The sequence below is a fragment of the Mauremys reevesii genome, linkage group 2 (assembly GCF_016161935.1).
Source record: "Mauremys reevesii isolate NIE-2019 linkage group 2, ASM1616193v1, whole genome shotgun sequence".
NCBI classification, from domain to species: Eukaryota; Metazoa; Chordata; order Testudines; family Geoemydidae; genus Mauremys; species Mauremys reevesii.
This window is the reverse complement of record NC_052624.1, coordinates 42502185-42527649: the sequence shown is the minus strand read 5'-3', so window position 1 is coordinate 42527649 and position 25465 is coordinate 42502185. Positions and strand designations below refer to the sequence as shown.

At 39.5% G+C, this 25465-nt stretch overlaps 1 protein-coding gene across 1 annotated transcript in view; it reads right to left on the bottom strand.

Moving 5' to 3' along the window:
• ADAM22 (ADAM metallopeptidase domain 22) overlaps positions 1 to 25465 on the bottom strand; it is a 210753-nt gene that overhangs the window by 23005 nt on the left and 162283 nt on the right. Inside the window, exons 19-28 of the mRNA XM_039524310.1 lie at positions 25237 to 25287; positions 24871 to 24934; positions 22567 to 22672; positions 19678 to 19794; positions 18963 to 19131; positions 17963 to 18071; positions 15655 to 15745; positions 13758 to 13775; positions 7728 to 7835; positions 4175 to 4275 (exon numbers count right to left, since the gene is read on the bottom strand). Of these exons, the coding sequence (XP_039380244.1) occupies positions 4175 to 4275; positions 7728 to 7835; positions 13758 to 13775; positions 15655 to 15745; positions 17963 to 18071; positions 18963 to 19131; positions 19678 to 19794; positions 22567 to 22672; positions 24871 to 24934; positions 25237 to 25287 (934 nt within the window). The remainder of the gene's footprint in view (positions 1 to 4174; positions 4276 to 7727; positions 7836 to 13757; positions 13776 to 15654; positions 15746 to 17962; positions 18072 to 18962; positions 19132 to 19677; positions 19795 to 22566; positions 22673 to 24870; positions 24935 to 25236; positions 25288 to 25465) is intronic.

Here is a 25465-nt window from a genome sequence, read left to right as displayed (position 1 = left end):
CCCAATGAGAAAGCAGCTCTAACTCAAGAGGTCTCTCTCTTCCCCACCATCTCCTTACACTGGGGTAAGGAGGTGGCTGGTAATGGAGCCAGCTCTGTGCCACCAGAGAACCCCCCTGTACTGACTATTTCTGGCCAATCTAATTTCTCTTTGCATCGCTTGACTGGCACATAGAGGATTAGAGAATCTGGCATGATGTGCATGTGCACACATGTACATACAAATTGGTTATTCTGAATATGTGAATTGTCAGACTGTACTTCCTCCTAGAAATGGTGATGGGATGTTAGATGGAGTGGGATCTGAGTTACTACAGAGAATTCTTTCCTGGGTGCTGGCTGGTGAGTCTTGCCCACATGCTCAGGGTTTAACTGATCACCATATTTGGGGTCAGGAAGGAATTTTCCTCCAGGGCAGATTGGCAGATTCCCTGCAGGTTTTTTGCCTTCCTCTGCAGCATGGGGCACTGGTCACTTGCTGGAGGATTCTCTGCAGCTTGAGGTCTTCAAGCCACGATTTGAGGACTTCAATAACTCAGACATAGGTTAGGGGTTTGTTACAGGAGTGAGTGAGATTCTGTGGCCTGCATTGTGCAGGAGGTCAGACTAGATGATCATAATGGTCCCTTCTGACCTTAAAGTCTATGAGTTATGAGAATGGAAGGCTGCATGGAACTATAAAGATAATTTCCATATATTTGCAATATGGTCTTGGATTTAACCTATGGCCTCAATATCATCAGGCATTAACAACCTTGACCTCCACTGTGAAAAAATATACACATCTAAATGTACCATTTTTAGCATAGTTGCTAAAACTGTATTACATTTACAAAGAAACAACTGATCCAGTATTGTTGCCCATACACTGGTAAAACACCCAGTGTAGCTGGGGGGAATTTTGCCTGAGGGGCTGCAGAATTAGGCCTTACATTAGCAGAAGCCTTTAAGTTCTAAAATTTAACTGATTTACATTAAACATAGTTGTCCTCAGATGAGTAGCACCATCGGGCAAGAGTGTTATTTTACAGTCTGCCATGCATATGGGGAAGTGTGTTCTTGTGCTCTCCCCAAGAGAAGACTAAGAAGTAGATTGTGCCTTCCAGTTTCCTCCTGCTCCAGGAGGAGTATGTGAAGGAGAAAGACAGCTTGTGCAAGCCCTAAACTGGTGCAGTCTATGTTCCCAAGCACAGCTGAACTGGCTGGAACGTTTGGCCGTGAAACTTCACCCACATGCACGGAGAGAAATGTAGCAGTCCTGCAGAGGCTCCTCACTGCTCTGTGGTATGGGTAGCCAATGCAGGAAAGTAAGAGATGCTTATATCCCCGCTACTCCCCTGCAGGAGTAGTTGGGATAGGCCACAATCTGGATTTTACTAATAATCTAATACTGTAGAACTTGGCCTTGGTGATCAGTGACTGTAATGATCATTTGGCTAAAACTCTTAAGGCCAGGTTTTCAAAGGTAGTTAGCACCTAAAGATGCAAATTGGTGCCTAGTAGGATTTTCAAAAGCACCTTGTGACGTTATTGACATGAACTGTAACCATATAGATCATTGTTGCACCAGGTCTTGTACAGAGGAGGTCAAGTGGGGCGTCTGTGGAAAGGTTGTAGTTTGCTAGCTATGATTATGCTGTGTGTATCATTTTTGTATTTGAAGTTATGAACATTGGCTATGTACCTGTATCTCAATGTGTTTGATTCTAAGTAGCCTCAGTGAAGCATTTGGTCAGCTTCTTGAGAAAGGACTTAACTGACAATGGACTTTGGGAGATGCCAATCTACATCTGAGCTTTCCTGGGAATGTTCAAACTAACATGTAAACAATGGCGTCGGCCTGCAAAAAGCTGAATCATTCATGGACATGTGACTTGCCCAGGTGGCTACAAACTCCATCTGGCTGCTGTGATTTTGCACAGAAGAACAGAGGTTTCTGCCCACAAGAGACAGAATATAAAAGGCCCTGGAAACCCCTCCATTTTGTCTTCAGCTGGTTCAAGAGACGGCCTATCAACCCCCCCGCCCCCCCAGAGATGCCTGAAAGAAACTGGAACAAAGTACAGTAACTACAGGGGTCTGAGTGATTGCTGGACCCAGACCAGGAAGGAGACCAGTCTGTGAAAGAAGCTTATTGGAACATCTCTGGGGGTGAGATTTCATCTGTAATCAGTTTCTTAATGTATTAGGCTTAGACTTGTGTGTTTTGTTTGATCTTGCTTGGTAACTTACTTTATTCTGTCTGTTATTACTTGGAACCACTTAAATCCTACTTTTTATACTTAATAAAATCACTTTTTGCTTATTAATTAACCTAGAGTAAGTAATTAATACCTGGGGAAGCAAACAGCTGTGCATATCTCTCTATCAGTGTTACAGAGGGTGGACAATTTATGAGTTTGCCCTGTATAAGCTTTATACAGAGTAAAACAGATTTATTTGGGGGTTGGATCCCACTGGGAGCTGGGTGTCTGGGTGCTAGAGACAGGAGCACTTGCTAAGCCGTTTTCAGTTAAGTCTGCAGCTTTGGGGCATGTGGTTCAAACCCTGGGTCTGTGTTGGAGCAGACTGGCATGTCTGGCTTGACAAGGCAGGGTTCTGGAGGTCCAAACTGGCAGAGAAAACAGGCTCAGAGGTAGTCTCAGCACATCAGGTGACAGTCCCAAGGGGGTTTCTGTGATCGAACCCATCACACACCTAATCACTGAAGTCAATGGGAGTTAGGTACCTAACCTGCCTAGGCACTTTTGAAAATCCCTCTAGGTGCCTGTCTGCATCTTTAGATGCCTAAATACCTTTAAACATCTGGCCCTCAGAGCCTTATTTCCAAAATTTAGCATTTCCTGTTTTTATATGTTTGGCCCTGTTTGCAATGATCAGCTGATTTCAAGCAACAAGGATAAACCTCAAAGGAATTTAGTTCCTTGTTAAACGCTTAAAAATACATCTCTTAGTCTCTGTCTTTGAAAAACTGCAGTGGGGCCATTCCAATGCTCTTGTGTGCAATTCAATTAGAGGGTTCAAATTCTTAATTTTTCATACAAAAAGAAAATTGGGAGACATTTTACTTCTCTGATATTTATTTTTTCATCCAATGTATCACCTCCAGGTATTCTCAAAGGTAAACCTTTCCAAGACAAAATGGCCGTAGCCAATGGAGTGCCATGCTTTACAACATATCAGGCCATAGAATCTCGCCCATTCTGCTCAAGTGGCACAAAGGAAGCAGAACTATCTGTATCTCCCCAGCAGACTCAGACCCAATGCATCTGCATCCTAGGCCATCCCCATCCCCAGATTCTGAGTGGGGGTGAGTAAAGATGGGTAGGGGAAGTGGTTGAAGCATGTTGTGCTCTGACAATAGCTAGCTTGTGGGCAGGTCCTTGGGGATCATTACCAGCTACCAAAGTTTAGAGCATCCCTGAGGCTGCTCTAAACTCTGCAGGAGCTGTGACCAGCATCAGGGCCATCTCCAGGCACCAGCGCAGGAAGCAGGTGCTTGGGGCGGCCAATGGGAAGGGGCGTCACATCTGGGTCTTTGGCAGCAATTTGGTGGCGGGTCCCTCAGTCCCTCTTGGAGCGAAGGACCCGCCACCGAATTGCTGCTGAGGAATGAAGCAGTGCAGTTGAGCCACCACCGAAGTGCTACCAATCGCGGCTTTTTTTTTTCCTTCCCTTCGCCGCTTGGGGCGGCAAAAAAGCCTGAGCCGGCCCTGGCCAGCATAAAACCAGCCAGCAACTCGGAGAGCTGTAAATGGCTCACTTGTGGTTCCCCACTGTAGGCACAGAATTTGGGCCATTATATCTGTACTGCGGTTCCTCTTAATTGAATATATGCTGCATATATGTTTCAGGTTTGCACTCAAAGCCCTGTTTGAAAGTAACAGTTGAATAGTACTGTCTAAAATTGTATTTAAAATTGCAGTTTGGCCCATTGCCACAGACCTGGAAAAATTCACCTCTTGGAGTCGAAGGGTCCAGAGCTTCTGCTGTTAGTGATACAGCAAAATGTACTAGTGTGTTGTGCTGTTAAATCCAAACTCCCAGGTTAATAACAAAATGTACACAATTTTAGGGAGTCATGTTCCTGTCCAAAGAATAATTAAATTGTCAGCATAGCGGTGGTGACACCCAGGCAGGTTCTTGCTGTAGTCAGCATAAAAGTTCTCCCTTACCTTGCCAGGAGTTACTTCTAGGTCTCCCATTTTCACAGATGTCTGAAATATGCTTTGTGTCTGGGATCCTTTCACTCCATGAATGAGATAATCCATTTGACCTGGAATAGGAAGGCTCATCTGTGATTGTTATTAGGTTACCTCCTAATGATTATATATTGGTTTGATGAGTTAGAAACATTCACAGTTCCAGGGATGGGTCACAAAACAAGGCCCAACTGTCTGTCTGCACTAGCAGAGTGCACTGTTTTATGCTAAAGCACTGCAACTAAGATTTGCTAGTACAGGCCATTCCCGCAGAGGTTCAGTGTGTCCACATTCACTAGCCTGGGTTCTATAAACTGGTTCATGGTGACCACTCATAGCACTTTATCCAACTGTTGCTATCCCAGGGCACTGCAAGCTTCCTAAGGCATCTTTCTAGTTATCTGTTCCTAGCTGTAGCATGCCCTTTTCTCCTCCAATCATTGATTCCATCCTGACTGAGGAATGCATGCTAAGTCCTCACACAACTGGAGGGAAATATAATGATGGAAGGTGGTTGGGAAGATTCCCCATTACATTTCCTCGCCTACCTCTAGCCCTGGAAGCCCAGGATGATCATGATGAGCACCCACTTGCAGGCACTAAAATTTTACATTGTTTTATTTTTGAATGCAGGGTTTTTTTGTACATAAATCTACATTTGTAAATTCAACTTTCATGATAAAGAGATTGCACTACAGTACTTGTATTAGGTGAATTGAAAAATACTATTTCTTTTGTTTTTTTACAGTACAAATACTTGTAATAAAAATAAATATAAAGCAAGCACTGGACACTTTGTATTCTGTGTTGTAAATGAATTCAGTATTTTTGAAAATGCAAAAAAATCCAAAAATATTTAAATAAATGATATTGTTTTATTCATAGTGTGATTAATCACATTATTAATCGTGATTTTTTTTTTAAGCGCTTGACAGCCCTAATATGGATATTTTATTCTTTTTGTGAGCTGGAGATTGCCGTGTGCACTTACAGGCTAAAGTCATGGCAGAATGGGGTCTATATACTCAGATCCTATAAGATGAACTAATGTATTTCTTTCTTCTCATGTTTTCCCTACGATCCAGAGATGTGTTTGTTGAGGGCCAGTATCAACAGGGAGCAGATTCTTGTAGAAGACTCCCTGCAACACAGCTAGTTCTGCTCCCCACCCCCTTTGCCATATGTGGCGGTGGCAACCCAGGACAATTATTAGGTCTACAAGAGGGGATGGAAGTAGACAAGTGGTACTGGGAGACTCCTGGTAAGGTAAAACAGAGATTGTTTGTTTATTTACTTGGGAGAAGCTTGGCCTACTGAGTGTATTTGTATATTTTAACTGTATATCTGAATATACTAATGTTCTTCCACCTCTTTCTCCTTTGGAGGGCAAGAATCTGATGGAGACTGCTTAGACAGTTCCCAGGTCACTCACAGGTCACCCTAAGGTATTTATTTATTTATCACGCCAATATTTATTGATTCAAGCACATTTCCAGGGTTAAATATCTTAAAATTGATAAATTCTTGGATATTTTTTCTCCTACTAGTTTCTTTTACAGGTGCAACGGGTGCCCCCACTTTTTACGGTGCTTGGTGTTCACAGTTTTATAGTGGAGTGTTATTATAAAGTTATCTGTTAATATGTTAATGTCATGCTGAATTCTGTTCAACTAACCATTCATAGTGTTTTCCAGCATCGATGGGACCAAATGAGTAAAGCCCCTTGGCTGCTCTTTGCTCTGCCCAGAGATGTGGGTGTTTGTGGACAGGGTGCCCTGAGGGCAATTTGCCTGATAGGTGGGTATAACATCATGGGGACTGAACTGAAAGGATCAGTTAACACTGGAATCATTTCAATGCCTTGTTTTCTGTCCACATTAGTCCTGCCATAGTATGAAAGAGGCATTACCCAAACTTGCTCAACAGTGGTGCAACAGTACCTGAACTGGTGACATAGCAACATTCAATTTCTCTAGCATAACAGACCTTAGCATTGTGCAGTAAATAATAAACAAGTGAAAGCAACATGAAAGTAATGGAAGTATGAGGCAAAATAAAGACATATCATGAAGAGAAGAGTAACATAACGTTCATTTAAAAAAGTTAAATAATTTTTTCTTAACTGGAATGCAGACCTGCTCCACTGCTGAATACAAGACCTACGGAAACTTGCTTTCCCAAATTTTGATTAGAACGTAATCAACTGAGTAATGATTTTGCAACTGAAGACATTGCATCATTTTAAGATTAACTTTCACTCCCTGGAAGTAAATTATTTATCCCCCCACAAATATAAAAGCTTTAGCCAAAAAGGGCAGTGTGGTTAGTTAATTACATCTCAAACATTGTTCCCTTGAAGGATACATTTGCCTTAGTCATAGATTTAAATGGGATACTTTAAAGGAAATGGAATGTGAGGCCTGTGTAGTATATACAGTTTAACATACTTGCTATGTTCAGCAACTTTAAATGGGCTAAAAATTGTGTGAATTTTGTCAATTGCTCATTTATAAATTATCTAAAGGGAGAAGAAATAGGAAGTTTAAAAAAAAATCAGTTCTCCTATGAGGACTGCATTCCTATTACACACTGCTCCTTGCAAATCATTTTGAAGTGCCAGTTAAAAAGGAGTTTCATAATTAAAATATCTCTGATTGCAAAATGATGGCAGAGCATGGTGAGCTTATCAACAACTAATGTACCATTAACATTTTGCAATGAACTTGTCATTTTAAAATTATGTTGATGTCTCTTCTAAGCACTCGGAGCCACAACATATTAGCAAACTCTAAACAAATGAATAATGTATCTTTTTGGATTAGTACTTAGCAATGGTACAATCTACTGCTCTGAGGGACTACTCACAATAGTCAGCACAAGGAACAAGTGTTTGCTAGATCAAGTCATAGATTAACACTTGATTGAAAGTTTAGTATATTAATATAGAAATAACATTTATATAAACTGTGAGCACCACACTCATTTCTGCAAGTCAGCAAGAATAAAAATATTTTTCACTATGTCTAGGTCAACTACAACTAAAAGGAGTTAACAATGACATTTACAAATAAGGATACAAAAATAACATTCACATTAACTAGTTTATCTTTATAACTCTTATTGAAACATGACAGTATCTCTTTTCTTTGATTATCTGAACATGATATAAAATTCACAGGATTTTTTAATTATTGGTTTGTTTTATTTTTGAACCTGCCAAGAATACTATAGTCTTCTTGGAAAGCAATTTCCAAGCAGAGAGATGCTGAAAATTAAATTACACAAATCTTGGACAGCAATGTGAATTATCCTTATTCTGCTTTGATTTTTATTAATCAACATTTTGGGGCACTTTATGTAGTGCTGAAAAAAAATCAGTAATCAAAGAATAAAAGATGCCATTTTTAACATTCCACAAAGAAGGAAGAAGGACTCAAACCTGCTGCAAAACAATGAAATGTTCTGACTAATGGAATAATGGGTGATGGAACAGGTAGAAATCTGAAAGTGTGACAGAAAAGCAGACCTCTTCTTAGAACTAGATGCAGAATTTGTGCTGACTCCAGGAGGCATGTCGCTATAAAAAGAGTCGGCCTCTCCAGGCTTTTTTACATAATCTCCCTGTGGTATTTGTCTAAAGCATAATAAACATTTTAAAGTTAGAAAACAAGACATGCACACACAAATATTAGTTTAAGAGAAAGAGGAAGATATAACACTCTACAGGAGGAAACTGTAAGAATATTAATAAACACCTCAGACTTGAAAGAGAAGTCCTTCAGATTTTTGAGAATTCAGAAATGCAATGTCAGAGGTTTAATTCAGAGAAACCTGCCTTTTAACTGAAAAAATCTGGCTGAGATTTTCAAAAGTGACTAGTTAGTTTTGGATGTCTCAGGTTTTGGATGATCAATTTCAGATATCTTCAAGAGGCCTGGGTATCAGGAAGTGACAAGGACTATGTGACAAAGTACAGGTGCTGCAGCCTGCAAAGGACAGTCAGCAACTGGTCATATGGCTATTCAGGGCAGAGACTACAAGGAACTAGAAGCTGGGTCAAAAGGGAGCTAAGGGAAGGGTTGTGTGTTCTCCCTTCCTGGCTGGTTAACGCAGGGAAAGCTTCTGGGGAATTATTGCTTAGGGTTTTTCAGTTGATTTGTTTTTTGGTTTTGAACCAAATGAATGAACAAACCCCAAAGAAAGAGTCTTAAAAGAACTTGGAGCTTTATTTCCATTCCCTAGCTGGTGAAACTGCCCATCAGTCTGCATACCCAGTCTCTGAAAATCAGGCCTCCTTAAGGTGTCTCCAATAAGGACACCCAAAATCACTGTTCAGTTTGAAAATCTTGACCTTCGTCTCAAACAAGGTTCACTTTAAAGCCCTCTAGCACTCTAGAAGCATACATTGCAAATCCAGAATTGTATTTTTTAAAGCAAATTTAGTGCTTGTGAAAGGGATTAGGTCATTTGGTCAGACAGAGAATTAACTATGGCAACTCAGTTTTAGTTGGATTTACTACTGGATTTCCAAGTGCGTTTAAAATGCACTTTTTTCCCCCTCTAAAAGACAGATGACAAAATGGTGCTGACTTCCTTTAATTTGCACTGACTTCCACTTTGCTAAAGGTACTGGTTTTAAGGATTTCATCATCTACTTGCTTGAATGACAGCTCCTAGTTTCAAGTTATCCTGTGGAGCTTCTGCATCTTTACGGTTCACTGTGTCAGAAGTTTACATAAGGGTAATATTGGATTACAGCAACAGAACTTATTTTTTTTCTGTGCTGTGTGCAGATTGAGATTTTTTAAGTACAGTGTCACTTGGCTATAGTATAGTCAAGTCGCTATCTTGAAATATGCATCTGAGCACCTCATTTAAAATGTAAATAATTCCAAAAATATTCCCTTTAGGCTTAAATTTTAACTTTTAATTCTTCTCCATTAAATAATCAGTCTCTGCGTAAGCATTACTCAGGAGATTGCTTGACGCAGAAGAGACAAAGGAAAGCCAAATACAAGCTGCTAGCCCAGATGTATTATAAGGTTTATTATAATCTTTTCACCCTTTTAGATCATGCCTTCTGTTCTGTGGTCCCTCCCTCATTCATCCAAGACCTGTTTCTGTTCTGATTAAACAACCTTTTCAATGTTTGCAATTAGAAGCAAATTATTTGCAAAGAGATTAAAATGTTCCATGTTTCTGAAGCACACCAATTTATCAAAATATATAATTCACATCCCACTCATCCTTTTAGCCATGGTTTGAGGGAAAACTTCCAATTTATGAACAACCTATCCCACTTTTCCTCTGATAGTGAATGTATAGCCATCGGTTATCACTGTTCTTTGGAGATAATTCTAGCAGGTCAAAAATGTCTCCCTAATTCAAATGGATAACTTGTCTGTTGCTTTAATCATTAGCAGAAAATGCCCAGTTCAACATTGTACTTTCCAAGGTGTTTGTTTCTGTTTGTCACCATTAATAAAAATGCTCATTAACCAGAAGGCTGACTCACTTTCACTTCGGTTTTCAGAAATACAGACTGTGTCCTCTTACAGAACTTGACTCTCTTAAGATTTCCTTCACTTCTTTCACTTCCAGATTTAAATTTCAAAAGCTCCTCATATGTTTAAAATATATAATCATATGCCAAAAGGCTTGCAGACGGTACTTCACAATCCTTTTGGTTCCTTTCATTCCATACTGAGTCTCAGTTGTAGTCTCAATCTTCATACACCTCAGGAATATTTTTTTAAAGGCAAACTTAATTGTGATTTGTGGGTATCTCAATAGAGTTTAATGGTTCTCCAGTCTACTACTTAACAAATTGTCACTCTTTGGTCAAACTAATGCTTTTTTTCCATATCTTTGGTCATTTCAGGCTATCTCAGTCGATAGAACCATTGACATTTTACTCCTTTCAGTTTTTTACATTTTATTTGTTTCAGTTGCTTTGCTCCATCAAATAGTAATCCTTATGTAACACTGGCATGCACTGATGATTTGTTTTCATTTTAGATTAAGAGCTAACACTAATTCCAATGAGAGCTTTCCAGTCGACTCTCTTGTACTTTTTTCATCTACTGAATCCTTGCTTATATATTTTCATAACTATTTCTTCAGATATCCGACTATAGGATTTCCTCTTCCTACATTAATGAGGTTTGGTTGCTACGCATCACTGGCTGCTTCATCATTTCCAAAGTCTTTGCCTATACTAGTTTCCATCCTGAACCCTTAGCATGGAAACTGTACACAGAATGAGTCCACAGTCATAGCTTTCCATCTCACTTACTAAACTTCTTGGATGATGGAACCTAAAAGTTCACCAAGAATATATTAAAATTGATATTTTAGATTCTCTCAATCCTCTCATGCTAATTTTGCACTGGTATAGGCTGGGTTTCATTGGATATTTTCAAGATTTAAGTTGCCCTATCCTCTGCCAATGTAGTTGTATCTCCAATCAAATGACTTTAAGACCAACTCATTCTCACATAACAGATATATAGGGAAAGAGTCAACATGGCCTTTCTACAGGGAAATCATGATTCATCAATCTGTTAGAATTCTCTGAGGGAGTCAACAAGCGGGTGGACAAGGGTCAATATAGCAAACTTGGACTTCCAGAAAGCCATTGACAGGGTCCCTCACCAAAGGCTCTGAAGCAAAGTAAGCAGTCATGGGATGAGAGGAAAGTTCCTTGCATGAATCAGTAACTGATTAAAAGATTAGAAACAAGGGTAGGAATAAATGATCAGGTTTCATAATAGAGAGGTAAATAGCATGGTCCCTCAAGCAGTGTACTGGGACCTGTGCTGTTCAACAGATTCATAAAAGTTCTGTGAAAGGGGGTGAACAGTGAGGTAGCAAAATTTGCAGACAATACAAAATTACTCAAGATAGTTAAGTCCAAAGGAGACTGCGAAGAGTTACAATGGGATCTCACAAACCTGTTTAGGCACCAAAATGGCAGATAAAATTCAGTGTTGATAAATGCAAAGTAATGCACATTGGGAACATAATCCCAACCATACATACAAAATGATGGCGTCTGAATTAGCTGTTACCACTCAAGAAAGATCTTGGAGTCATTGTGGATAGTTCTTTGAAAACATCCACTCAATGTGCAGTAGCAATCATAAAAGCTAACAGAATATTAGGAACCATTAGAAAAGGGGAAAATAATAAAACAGAAAATATTGTAATGACAATGTACAAATCACTGATATGCCCTCACCTCAACTGCATTTCAAAATAGATATATTAGAATGAAAGAGGTGCAGAGAAGGACAAATGATTAAGGGTATCGAACAGCTTCCATATGAGGAGAGATTAAGAAGACTGGGACTGATAATCTTAGAAAAGAGACTACTAAGAGGGGGATATGATAGAGATCCCTAAACTCATGAATGGTGTGGAGAAAGTAAGTATTATTTAGCCCTTCACGTAATGGAAGAACTAGGGTTCACCTGATGAAATTAAGAGGCGGCAGGTTTAAAACGAAAATAAGGAAGTATTTCGTGCAATGCACAGTCAACCTGTGGAACTCACACTGGGGATGTTGTGAAGGCCAAAAGTATAACTGGGTTCAAAAAATAATTAGCTAAGTTCATGGAGAATAGGTCCATTAATGGCTCTTAGCCAAGATGGTCAGAGATGCAATGCTATGTTCCATATGTTCCTAAACCTCCATCTGCTAGAAACATCTGGCACTGGCCACTGTCAGAGACAGGATACTGGGCTAGATGGACCACTGGTCTGACCCAGTATGGTCTTTCTTATGTTCTTATGATAAGAGACTCCCACAAACCAATCTTCCATTGTCCCTCTGCTGTACCGATACAGCTATGCTGCTGCAGCACGTCTAGTGAAGACGCTCTACGGCAAAGGGAGAGAGCTCTCCCATCGGCATAATAAAACCACCTCTGCAAGTGGCAATAGCTATGTCAGCCAGAGAAGCTCTCCCACCAACATTGTGCTGTGCACACTAACACATATGTTGGTGTAACTTATGTCGCTCAGAAGAGTGGGTTTTTTCACACCCCTGAACAACATAAGTTATGCCAACATAGACTGTGGTGTAGACATAGCCTAAACAAATCTGCACTTGGCAGGGCCTTTCTGCTACATGCCAAGCATTCTAAGTGACAGAGAAAGTACTACAAAGGCAAGCTCAGCAGGTGGCAGCAGCAGCTATAGCAGTATCTTGGTCCAAGACAGTGTAATAACTGTATTAGACAGGAGGGGATTGGTTGGTGGGGGGAAGGCAGAAGAATAATCAGTGAGCAACTCTCTTAGGGTCTGATCCTGCACCACTGAAGCCAATTTGAGTTTGGCCTTTGACTTGAATGAGTGCAGGATCAGACCCTTGCAGTTAGGGATGATTAGAACAGCAGGGTAGGTGGAAGGAAACATAGTTTGGGGGAAAGGAGTGGGTTCTTCCTGGAATCAATAGCTGGACCTTGGTTGGTGGGAAGAGTGATTCAAGTAGTTTACATTGCTTATCTGAATCAAAGTGAACTTTTGAACAGATCATCATTTGTTTTAGACAGTGGAGCACAGGATTCAGACTGACATTTTTCCAAACTGGCTCATACATCCTCACTGCTGATTCTGATCTCACACTACTTTTACACTGGTGTAACTCCAGTGACTTCAATAGAGTTGCTCCTGATTTATACCAGTGTGAACTAGTTCTGGAATTGTATTCTCATCTTGGTATACTCTTGTTCATATTAACCCATTTTTATCTAAATCCAATTTTATGGATCCTGCTCTGAACTGCATTATCGTGAGTTCCTGGTTGTATATAAAACATCAATCAAACATTAACTTGCAGGATATATATGAGACTAATTGAGTTGTGACAGCAACATGGACTTTAACATCTATCTTTATCATTGAAATTATTTCCTTCAAATTTATCTATGAATTTAATGTAACTAAAATGTATTTAATTTAAAGGTGTAACTCCAGGAATGAATTTGGTTCAGAGAATTTAATGTACATCAGGTTCATATGATTGCTGACTCCTCTTGGACCTCAAGAACATTTTAATCTCTAAAAGCATATTTGGTTTTTGCTCTTTTATCTTTAATTATTTTTTTTCTATATTTTCCTGTTCTTATTGAATGAAATACTGGCCCCAATTAAGTCAATGGGTGTTATGCCATAGACCTCAATGGGGCCAGGATTTTAGCTATTGTGTTTGAAGAGTTCACAGCATTTTCAGATATTTCAGGTAAGTAATCCTTTATAAAATCATATAGATAATTTAAGGCAGTGGTTTCCAATCTTTTTTCATTTGAAGACCCTTACAATTTTCAAATGAAGGTGCAGACCTCTTTGGAAATCTTAGACAGTCTTTTGACCCCCAGGACCTGCAGACCACAGATTGAAAACCACTGATTTAAGGAAACATTGAAATATGACAATTCATTATCCATAAGTTCTCTCTACACAATTTATATCAACACAAAAATGGAAAAATACAGAAATAATCATCATTTAAAGCCTTCCTAAGGGATGTATTCACTTTACTTTTATCACATACCTCTGTCTCCGATAGTTTCTTTCCATAGAAAAGAAGAGAAAGAGATAAAAATGAATTACCAATGTGTATATATTAGGGAGAATGTGGCTGTATTCAACAGCATAAACAACAAGTAAATATAAAAGCAATGTAGGCCAAAGTGAAATTTTGATTCTTGACTATTTCTAAATAAATCACTTTTGGAAAAGAGAACAGATGTATTAGTTCAAAACAAACCTGTAGGATTATATTCCTATTGGACTGTTAGTGTCTCTAGGATATACACTGTAACGTTTATCAGTATCTGGACCATGCTTATTAAATCTGGGAACATTTGGAACCCTTACTTCTGTTTTTCAATATGTATTTCTATATTACCAGGAAAATTCACTAAATTACTGCTTAATCATACCCCAAAATATGCATTAAGTTTTGAACCTGTATTTCAAAGAGGGGTTCAGATCTTCACGTACTGCCAAAATCACTGGGTGGTATGCAAAGATGGCTTAAAGCTGTCCTTTTATTAACCTAATCGTCTTAGTATTCTGTGCACACCTTTCTCCTTGCACTGTACAAGAGCAGCTCTCAACTCCTCTAATTTACACCAGCTTTGAATGGCACAGGGATCCGAAATTATAGAAACAGCTGGAGCCTGTTCATTGTAGCCAGGTTCTCATCCAAGAAAGGGCATAACCTTCTGGCAGGTTCTTGCATTTAGATATATGGCATTCCAAATACTTAAGTCATGCATTAATCATATTGGCATCATAAGAACATAAGAATGGCCCTACTGGGTCAGACTAAAGGTCCATCTAGCCCAGTATCCAGTCTTCTGACAGTGACCAATGCCTGGTGCTTCACAGGGAACGAACAGAACAGGATAATACCAAAGTGATCCATCCCCTGTCGCTCATTCCCAGCTTTTGGCAAACAGTGGGACTACACAGTATAACTAAGGGCTGGTCTACACTAAAGGGAAAAATCGATATAAGATACGCAACTTCAGCTACGTGAATAACGTAGCTGAAAAGTGAAATCTTATATCGATACTTACCCCCTCTCTCACGCGCGATCGATGGATGTCGCTCTCCATGCTCCGCCGCCACGCGCCCGTGGTGGTGGTGGGAGGAATCGATAGAAGAGCGAGCGGGATTCGATATATCGCGCAGAGATGAGACGATATATCGATATCCTGATCGAATCGATCGCTACCGCCGCGGCGGTAGGTAGTGTATAGTAAACCTAAGAACAGCACTGTCCCAATATTATGAATCACTTCGGTATTATCCAAATAATGGTATTTGAATAGTCAAGCTTAGTTTGCTTTGTCAATATTCCACATAAAGGGGGTTGAAGCCATTCCATTTAAATCCAAATGCTGCTGACTTTTTTCTAAAAGCACATGCATTAAATCTTAATTTAATATCTGCAAAAACACTAAAATGTTTTGTTTATAGAAGAACTTCCGCACAGAAACAAAACTGAAAAAAAGGACATTAATACTGAAAGAAATGGACGTGGCCATTTTGGCCCTGATTCAACAAAACACTTAGGGCCAGATCCTCAGAAAATATAAACTGGATATCAGATGAGAATCTGAACCTTAATCGTATGCTTCAATCCCATCCCCAGTCAACAAACCACTTAAGCACAAGTTTACATTCATTTGGTATTAAGTTAATGGGAATTAAGCACATACTTAAACTTCAGCAAGTCCTTAAGGGCTTTGCTTACATAGGGGCTATCTCTCTAAATTCCCTTGACCATTAATAGAGATAATACAGTTTCTACTTGATCAACCACCCTAAATTTGTATAATTTTCAATATTCTTGCTTTATTACTTCATATTGTAAACAGCTATTAACTGAACATATATACATATTTTCAAATTTATTAAAAATTGCACATTATACTTACTTGTAACCCCATCCAGTTATTCCTAAAACGAGAGCCAACACTAAAATGGTGCCAGCAATAGCCCCTATTATTATATTTGTACTAACAACACCTGGGGAAAAGTAAAAGACAAAAAACATAATATACAGAAATTTAAAAATAAAAATATCCAAAGCAGTTAAAGCACTATTCTAGAGATTTGTTTGAGAAACTAGATCTGTGCTGAATAATTTAAAACAGTGCTAGAGTCCTGTAAATAGCATTAATATGTTTAACAAGGGATTTTAAAAATTAGGAGCTATTGTAGTTTGACTACATAATAGAAAATGAATTGAATTAATTGATTTTCAAATCATGTTATAACTTCCGAAGTAAATTAATTATTCAAAAATATTAAATTAAAAAAAATATAAAGCCACTAGAAACACCTGCAATGTCTATGGAACCATATGTATGAGTCTGTGTGTAAATATATGAACATTAAATCTATGATTAAAACACGGATGTTCAGTCAAATTAGATCATTCAATGGGCTGAACATTTTTAGCCTTCTAAATTTAAATAGGGGGTGTCTCGTATAATGAAATAGGATCCGTAATAAGATAAAATGTCTTTATACCTGTATTGGAGGGGCAAGAGAAGAGGACAAAAAGACTTAGAAACTCATTTTAAAATGTTCAATTTAAATGAAAAATCCAGACATGTTGATACTCTGTATAACATTTACACAATACTTTGAGGCTCCCTTTATTTGGTATAGAAGATTTCTTGTTCTCAGTTCAGAGATTAAGACTTTATATTTTTCATTATTATCATCTAGCTCAATGCTTCACTTTCCAAAAGGGGATGTCCAAATACAAACCTCCAAGTGCCATATAAAGATATAAAAGTTGCCCCATATGCATATTTCTTCAGTTATTTATAAGTAGTACACAAACAGCACTTTTTTTAAATCACCTATCATGCTGTACAGGGCCGGCTCCAGACCCCAGTGCGCCCGCGCAGGCTGGCATTTGGCAGGTGCAGGCAGGCGGCAGGCGGCTCTCGGACCTTCTGCAGTCATGCCTGCGAGGTCCGGGCAGCAGGACCACCGGACCACCCCTCGCGCGCAGTCAACAGGTCCCCCCCCCGCAAGGACAGCCGGCGGCGTGCCAAGCGCCCCACCAAAGCCCGCCCTGATGCTGTAAGTATGTATGATGATGACAATAAGATCTGATCTGTCAATGGACAAATAAAAAGTGAGGTGTGAAGGGAGAGTGTCTTTTGATAGAGGCAAATGATAATTTTACTTTAAAAGCTGAAGGGAATCCTATGAGAGATTTAATCATACTTATTATATGATGCCATACATTATTTTCATTATTTATATAACACTTAAAATATAAATACACAATAAAAACAAACTTTTACCATACAAAGGAATATTTGTAGACAAAACATCTATCTACCTGACTGTTACCCTTGATTAAGGGCTTGTCTACATGGGAAAGTTTTACCAGTTATACCAGTATAATTACACCGCTATAGTCATACTACTATAATTCCCCTTGTGACACTCTCATTCTCAAGTAAGAATGCCTTTTTCAGTGTAGCTTATGTTGCTTAGGAAGGGGTTTAAGCTACACTGAAAAAGTCATTCTTCTTTCAGAATAAGAGTAGCCACCTGGGCAGTTATAGTGGTGTAGCTATAAAGGTTTAAATTCACATTTCAACTTTTATCAATATAACTTTCTTATGTAGACAAGCTCAGAGATTAAATAAAAAATGTGTTTACATAAATCACTTATTAAATCTGAAAATGTACATTCTGTCATATGTGCACATGTTATGCACAGATATTACATGTTCATATGATGTGCATGTATGCAAAAAGAGGCCATGTTTTGGCCCTGGAGAATAAGACAATTAAAAATATAAGCAGTGCTGACCCTTTTATCTGGTAATGGGGGGAAGAGGGGGTTACTGGTAAAATTCTGCTAATCTTAACCAGGAATAGTTCCATTTATTTTAATTGTTCCATTTATTTCACATGAGTGAGGCAAGCAAGATGCACCTGGATTCACTTCTACAATCCACATGGCACTCTTATGAATCCTATAGGAGTCAAGCTGTGCAGATCCAGTTGTAGGGTTGAGGCATTTTTAGACCATTTGTTTTGTTTTGTTTTGTTTTTTTAAAGAAAGAGGTCAGGCTATCTAGGATATTGCTATTTGCTAACTGAGGGAGTAGCTGATCTAGCTTTGCTTGTTGGACCTTCCCCCAAACCAAAGACTAGCCTCTACAATTTGTCGTCTATTAAAGTATTACCACAAATATATGCATTACACACCTTTGCCTACCATTTCTTCATCAAAAATTGAAGCATCTTTGTAAGCGGTGTTGCAGTCATCTCCTACCCAGAATCGATCACACACACACTTGATTTCATTGCTGCAAACCTGCAGTTCAAAACGTAACCCAGAATAAAATCACAAAATGAACTTTTTTTTTTCACCATTTAGAATACAAATTAGGTAGAGTTGTGTGGAACTGGTAAAAAATTGCTTGCAAAATTCTGTACAATATTTTTGTTGTTTCACTTTGGGAGACTGTGTCCCCCAGATTTCAGTTTTCTTTTAAAATAGATTAAATTGATAATTTCACATCAAAAACTGAGTTTCAGCACTGTAGAAATAGGAGCTATCGAGGAGTATGTTATGGTTCCCTTAGGGCAGGGCAGGTTTGAGCAGTCTGGGGATCGCTTTACACTACGACAGGGATCAAGGGACTCTATGCCATCTTGGAACAGCCAGAACTCAGGGCACTCCAGCAACCCCAGTCTCTGGCCAAGCACAGGAACCAAATACAGTAGCTGTGAACTGGCCAAGAACTCCCCATACTGGGGGAATTCTCATCTGATAAGTTCCAGTGCTTATTTGTGCTACCCGTACAATACAAAGGGTCAAGAATATGACAGACAATCAAATCTGGACCTATATATTTAAAAGTTTCCAAGAGCATGGTATTAAGTCCTTTAAATTCACATGAGGAAAGATGAAGCAAGTTGGAAGAAGTGATGAAAACTAAGTAATTTATGTAACTTTTGTAATAATAGTATATACACTTACTGTAATACATAGCTCAGACTGCCCTGATTCCGATATATTCACTACCTTTATATTTGACATACAATCTTTAAAAGCGTATCTAGAAAATTAACTTGTACTGCCAACAATTCAGTTTACTTTAATAAAAGTTATCTACCTAGTAACATAAATGCATAAACTTGGAAGCATTCAATAAAGGGAGCAGAAATGTAAAAGTCAAGGCTAAAAAACATGAAAACATACTCCATGTCCTGAACAAATTTTGTCATCTGTAGTGCCTGGGCAGATGCTGAAGTTAAAGGAATCAGTGGGGAGACATCTGCGCTCAAAACATATCATCTCTGGGCCACATGGCGTTCCATCCTCAACATAGCCCAGGTCTGTCTCTTCATCTAGCTTAACATGGCCACCACTGCAAAACAAACGAAGAGCCACAATATATTTGCGCGCTGCTTCAGACATAAGACTGTTCAATACACAGGATTCTTGTGTGGCACATTCATTTTTGTTTCAGTTGTTTTAATGTGCAGAAACCAGGCAGTATCCATAAAATATATTGGGGAGGATAGGAGGTTTTTTGTCAGCGACCCTAACAAAAAACAAACTAAGATACTATATTTCTGCCGTAGACATGCTCTCCCCACAACACCCTTTAAAATACTCAGATTAAACATACATAACTCCTGGACACTGATATTCTATGGCATTTAGCCATAGAATAAATGCAGGAAGCAGCAGGGCAAGCTTCCCCAAAATGGCATTATAATGTGCCTCAGTCCAAATCTGGAAGGAGCACTGGCAGGGGTCAGACTGAAGTTCAATTTACATTGGCTTTTGTTTTGTTTTTAATGGCAGCAGTTGCTTCTCACTTAGGAAGGAGTTTGCTGACATTTCCATAGCGGAGGAATTTGGAGGGCAATATCATCTCTGTTCCATTTTATAGGGTTTTAAGAATTACCTGCAGTTGTAGGATTTCCCCAGCTGTATGACTGAAGATGTGATTTCACCATCAAGTTCTCCAAGTCTTGGGACATTAGAGATGTTGGAACACAGAAGATATCCACAAAGCACATCCCTGTATTCGGAGGTTAAATAGACATTCACTCAGAAAAATAATCCAATAAAAATAGTTTACACTTATATAAAAAAAATTAGAGTCATTGATAGGTCTTTTGTTTTTTCACATGTGCTGGTAACTGGCATTCAGCCCATCAGAATGGCAGACCACCACTTATTTCTCCCTCACTTACATAAGTGCTCAAGTCCAATATCACAGACAAAAGGGACCATAATTCTCTATGTTCCCATCCTCGAGAAAATTTTCTGTGCTTACCTGCCTTACATAATTTCCTGTTATCTTTCTTTGGTATTGCTTCAAGTACCTCTTTGAGCCTGAGGTCTTGTCTACACATGAAAGTTTTATTACTTTAACTATACCAGTACAATCCCCCTAATGTGGATGCCATTATACTGGTATAAAAGTGCTTATACTGATATAGCTATTCCCATACAGGAAGGGGAATAACCTAGACCATATAATACACCTTTATACCAGTGTAATTGTGTCCATCTTAAGGATTGTACCAGTATAACTATTTCGGTTTAAAAAAAATCACCGCCTACCTGAAATAGTTATACTGGTATATGTCTGATTTTTCACTGTCTTGCATCTGAGCTGTCATTTACATCTAATTTGCACAGATTTAAACAATTACCTAAAGTGCAAGGCAGTGGAGAATTACCTCATGAACTGCCATGCCACCCCTTGAGCCTCACTTAAGGCTACACCAGGAAAAGAGGCTTTTTATAAAAGGATTTTAATTGTTGTTTCAAAATGTGTTAGCACCCAGTGTACACAAGTTTAAGGCCTAGACTCTCCATAGCAACACTGATTTCTGCCAGAGATGTCCAGAATCTATGTATTTCTTCACAAATAAGACGGAGCATATTTACTTCAAATATTTGTGAGAGCTGGTAAAAAATGCGATGATACCGTACATAAATCTTCCAATCAGCATTTTCTCTACTTGAGGATTTTATTTGTAGAAGAGAAGAATGTGGACTCAGATCCAAGCCTTCCCAAAGTTCTGGTGGTATTTGGATCCAAATTTCTGTTTTGAGATCATCTCTTCTATGTACTGTTTCTTTGGGGCCCATGATTTGGATCTTCATTTCAAAAACATTTATACTCCAGACAATGGGCCTGATTATCCATTGCCTTGCTCACTTTGAGAAATCATTTGTACCTGGGCAAAGTGGATGCCTAAGTTACAAAATCAGAATGGTGGCATTTTACACCAGGTTTTCACAGTTGTAAATGACTCCTCAAAGTGCCAGGCCATGGAGAATCAGGCCCAGCCTTGCATTTAGGGTCTGACTACACTGCAGCCGGGAGGTGTGATTTCCGGTGTGGTACACAGATTCATGCTAGCTCGGTTGAAGCTAGCACATTAAAAATAGCAGCCTGGACATTGCAGCACACGCAGCGGCTTGGGCTAGCTACCCCAACTCAGACGCAGGTGGTCGGGCAGGCTTGGACTCAGGTAGCAAGCCCAAGCTACCACTGGTGCTGCTTTGTCCACATTGCAAGTTTTAGTGCACTAGCTCGAGCTAAGCTAGCATGAATGTGTCTACCCACAATGGGAATCACGACTTGCAGCTGCAGTGCAGACATACTCTTAGAGCAGTGGTCCCCAACGTGGTGCCCGTGGGCGCAATGGTGCCCGCCGGGGCATTTATGTGCGCCCACCTAGTGCCCAGCAGGGGAGAGAAGCTGCGGCACTGCACCTGCTGGGGACCGAGAACTCCGGGGCTGCAGGCTGCGGGTGCCGGTGTTCTCTGTCCCTGGCAGACGTGGGGCTGCGGCTTCTCTCCGGCTTCTCCAGGGCTGCAGGCGCTGGCGTTCTTGGTCCCCAGCAGGCGCGGGGCTGCGGCTTAAGCTGGAGAGAAACCGTGGCCCCACGCCTGCTGGGGACAGAGAACTCCGGGGCTGCAGGCTTCATTCTATGTTAAAGTAAGAATAATAAATATATTTGGACCAACAGTTCAGAAATGTTTTACTTTTTTTAAATAAATAAGATGAAAACTGTTTATGATATTTATTTTGTAAACCCCCTTAATTTTTCTTACAGGTAGATAAAAAAGAGCAAATTCACATGGTAATGTGAAAGAGTAACTGCCGAATAATTTAATTAATACCTTTTACATGTAAAATTACCCTTTTTATCTTATGGATTCATATATTATGTAATATTAAATACGATGTTTTTCATATCATTAAATGTACAAATACAAAATAAGCTTTGAAAAATTGTTGGCGCCCGCCACACTCTTCTGAAAACATGAATGTGCTACTGGCCACAAAAAGGTTGAGGACCACTGTCTTAGAGCAAAGCGAAGGAGTGATATTATGTGCTGCCTTTCAGAGCCTAGGAGCAATGAGGAGGCAGGTAGTGACTTTAAGCCACCTTAACACCTCCTGGATTCTGGGTTGCTGTGGTAGCCAAAGTGGCCCCAGCATAAATTTGGCTGATCTGAGAGCTGTTCTGATACAGCATCCCTCTCTGCCTCCTACTGGACTGCTCCACAGTCTGTTGCAGATGAGAATCCATAAAGCTGATGCAGACTATGGGGACTCTCCTCCAACCCCTGGCTCCATTCCTGACACCCTAAACTGGGGCTTGAGTAGTAGGTGGTCCTTAGAAGACAGCTGTCTTCTTCAGTTTCTGTGCCAGGGGAATTCTCCCCCAGCCAGATCCAGGGCTTTTAGAGCCTGTTTATGACAGGTGAAGGATTGAACTGGGGCAAGAATCTCACACAAGCTGCTTTCCAGAGTAGATGAACTTACTGTTTGTTGCACTGTATCCAAGTGTCCTTGCCCCTTCCACAGTTACCTTTCTCAGTCCCTTCAATATTCAGTTTCTCATAGCAGTATCTGTCAGCAGCTGTCACTTCTAAAAACAGAAACAATTTTCTTCGAATAAGATTATGCACATTTTTAAAAGCCTGATGTAAATTTGATGTTAGAAATCAGGTCATAGATCAAATAAATCAAAAATTATCCTCTACTTTATTCCAGGGATATTGGCTCTAATTATCTCTCCAAGGATGCCTTCATTCCAGACCTTGTTTACAAGTAAAGACCAGTTTTCAAGGAAAATTTTTTTGATTATGGCCAGTTTGAGGCTCTAAAGTGTTTGGGGAAAAATCTTGAGTTATAACAGCACTAGATTATAAAACCAAATACTTGCCACGAACCCTGGATCTCTCTACTTATCTTAAATGATGGAAGAACCTGTTCAGTCAATAATAAAACCAAAACCTTAGCCTACAACTCAAATCTAGCTAATTTCTCATCCTTACCTCCATTATTTTTCCTTTTAATGTGCCTAAATATTTCCTGGTTCTATCAGTAGCTTAAGTGCCTGAAATACAACACAACCTATTCTCCTTTGGTCTGTCCTAAACAGCAGGAGGTACTAGATAGTTTATGACATGGCTGCTCTCATGAGACTTCCAGCCCAATTATTCAGACTCAACACGATCTTTGGATAAGCTTTATAAAAGCATCTGAACTTTCTGAGTAAGAATCTAAGCGAAACTTAAACTCTCAACTCATGGTTTGCCCATTACAATTTATATTATTTTTCTTCATCTCCAAAGAAAGCTGAAGCTCTGGCAGAAATCATTTAGCTTCTGCCAGTACCAAGAGTGACACAGTCAATGCTGAACTAGCTGAGACAGTCAATGCGAAAGCACCCTTCATTTGTACCTGAACAGCAAGCTAGGAGATAAGAGCAGGGTGAATATCTTTGTCCAAAACATAGCAGGCACAGCAAGTGCTGGTCTGTGACTGACCTGCTGCTGAAGACATTTCCCACAACATTTATTAGTAGTAGCAGTAATAGTATTGGTTTTGCAGTAGTACCTAGAAGCCTTACTCATGCACCAGGATCCCATTGTACTAGGTGCTGTACAAACGCATAACACATAGAGAGTCCCTGCCCCAAGGAGCTAACAGCCTGAGGCTATGTCTACACTACCACTTATGTTGGCAAAACATATGTTGCTCAGGGGTGTGGACACCCTTAAGCAACATAAGTTACACAGATAGAAGTGCTGGTGTGGACAGCGCTATGTCGTCAGGAGAGCTTCTCCTACTGCCATATCTTCCGCCGCTCGTTGGGGGTGATTTAATTATGTTGACGGGAGAGCTCTCTCCCATCAGCATAGAGCGGCTACACGAGAGATGTTACTGCATCGGTACAGCTGTGCTGCTGTAAGCTCTCTAGTGTAGACATAGCCTACGTTGAATCTTATTTCCTACACATTGTCGTGTTCAACACACAAAGTTGCATCAGTTTAATTAGATGTGTGATTTTAAACACATTTTGTTAAACCGGTGGGTGCAGCTCTGTTTGTGGAGACTCTTCTATTGGTATTTCAGGTGCCAGGATAAAACCCACACACAAAATTCCACACATTTAAATAAACTGATATGCACTAAATCAGACATGAATGAAGACCTCTGGCAACCTTTTTTTTTCTAGCCATGGTTTCAAACACGTTCCTAACTGCTAACTAAATATAAGTACACCAATCAGTGTGAAGAAACTGATCACCATGGCAATCTAGGGAGGTTCTGGGCTTGTTCTAAGCTCCCAGGGCCAGCAGGGACCGGGAGGACAGCAGAAGCAATTGCTCAGTCCCTAGACAGAAGAAACTCTTGAGTGACCTCCTCTGACTAATGCATGGATAACCAGTGATGGTCTGTGAAGAGTGTCAAGCCCAGCACTCGTTGGCTGGAGACATGGCTGTTATGCTCAAGGGTCTTCAATAGCCAGGGACAGAAGTAAAGTGAGGGAAGGAAGATAGAGGATCACAGAGCAACTCCCCACTCCTTTTCATAAAAAAGTAAACAATTATACTAAAAGTGAGTCCAGGCAAAAAACAAGAACTAAAGGGCAAAGTTCACAAGTTTCTTCTTTTACATATGGAACCCGGTCTCATGGTGAGTCCATATCATGGCACATAGTCCCAGCTAACTTTTGACTGATTTTAATGATTCCAGGTAGGTGTACGTCCACAAGATATTTGAATCTTTAGAGCTATATCAATGAAAGTCAACTTAGAAACAATAATGTTTACTCACTTTCACCCCAGATGTATTTACACTGCCGATCCCTGGTTTTGCATCTTCCTCCAAAACAAATACCCTAAAGAAACAGAAGAGACACAAACAACATTTTTTCACATTTTCACAACTGGGTCAAATACATTTTCAAATCAGGTAAATGACTATTATTCAGTTTATTCTGCAATATGTGATGGAAAGACTAATTAACACATAATGTGGTTCTACTTTCTAATTGAAAATACTTTGTGAGCCTAGATCCAAATCTCTTTGAAGTTAGTGGTAAGACTCCAACTGACTTCAAAGGATTTCAGATCAGAATCTATAGGAATATGTTTTCCCATCTATAAAAATACTAAAAATATAAATCCAAATTATAATTACCTGTTTGTTATCACACGAATACCCATCCATTTTGTGAATATTGGGAGAACACTATAGAAAGAGAAAATAACCACTTGATAATCCAGATAGTGAGCAGGCTAGAAAAACAATTTATACATCTAAGGTCATTAGTGGCATTTCAAAATTTCTTTCAGTATCACTTTCCCCCCAAACTTAAAGTAATTTTTATACAAATTTAAACAACTTACAATACTACTACAATAACTCT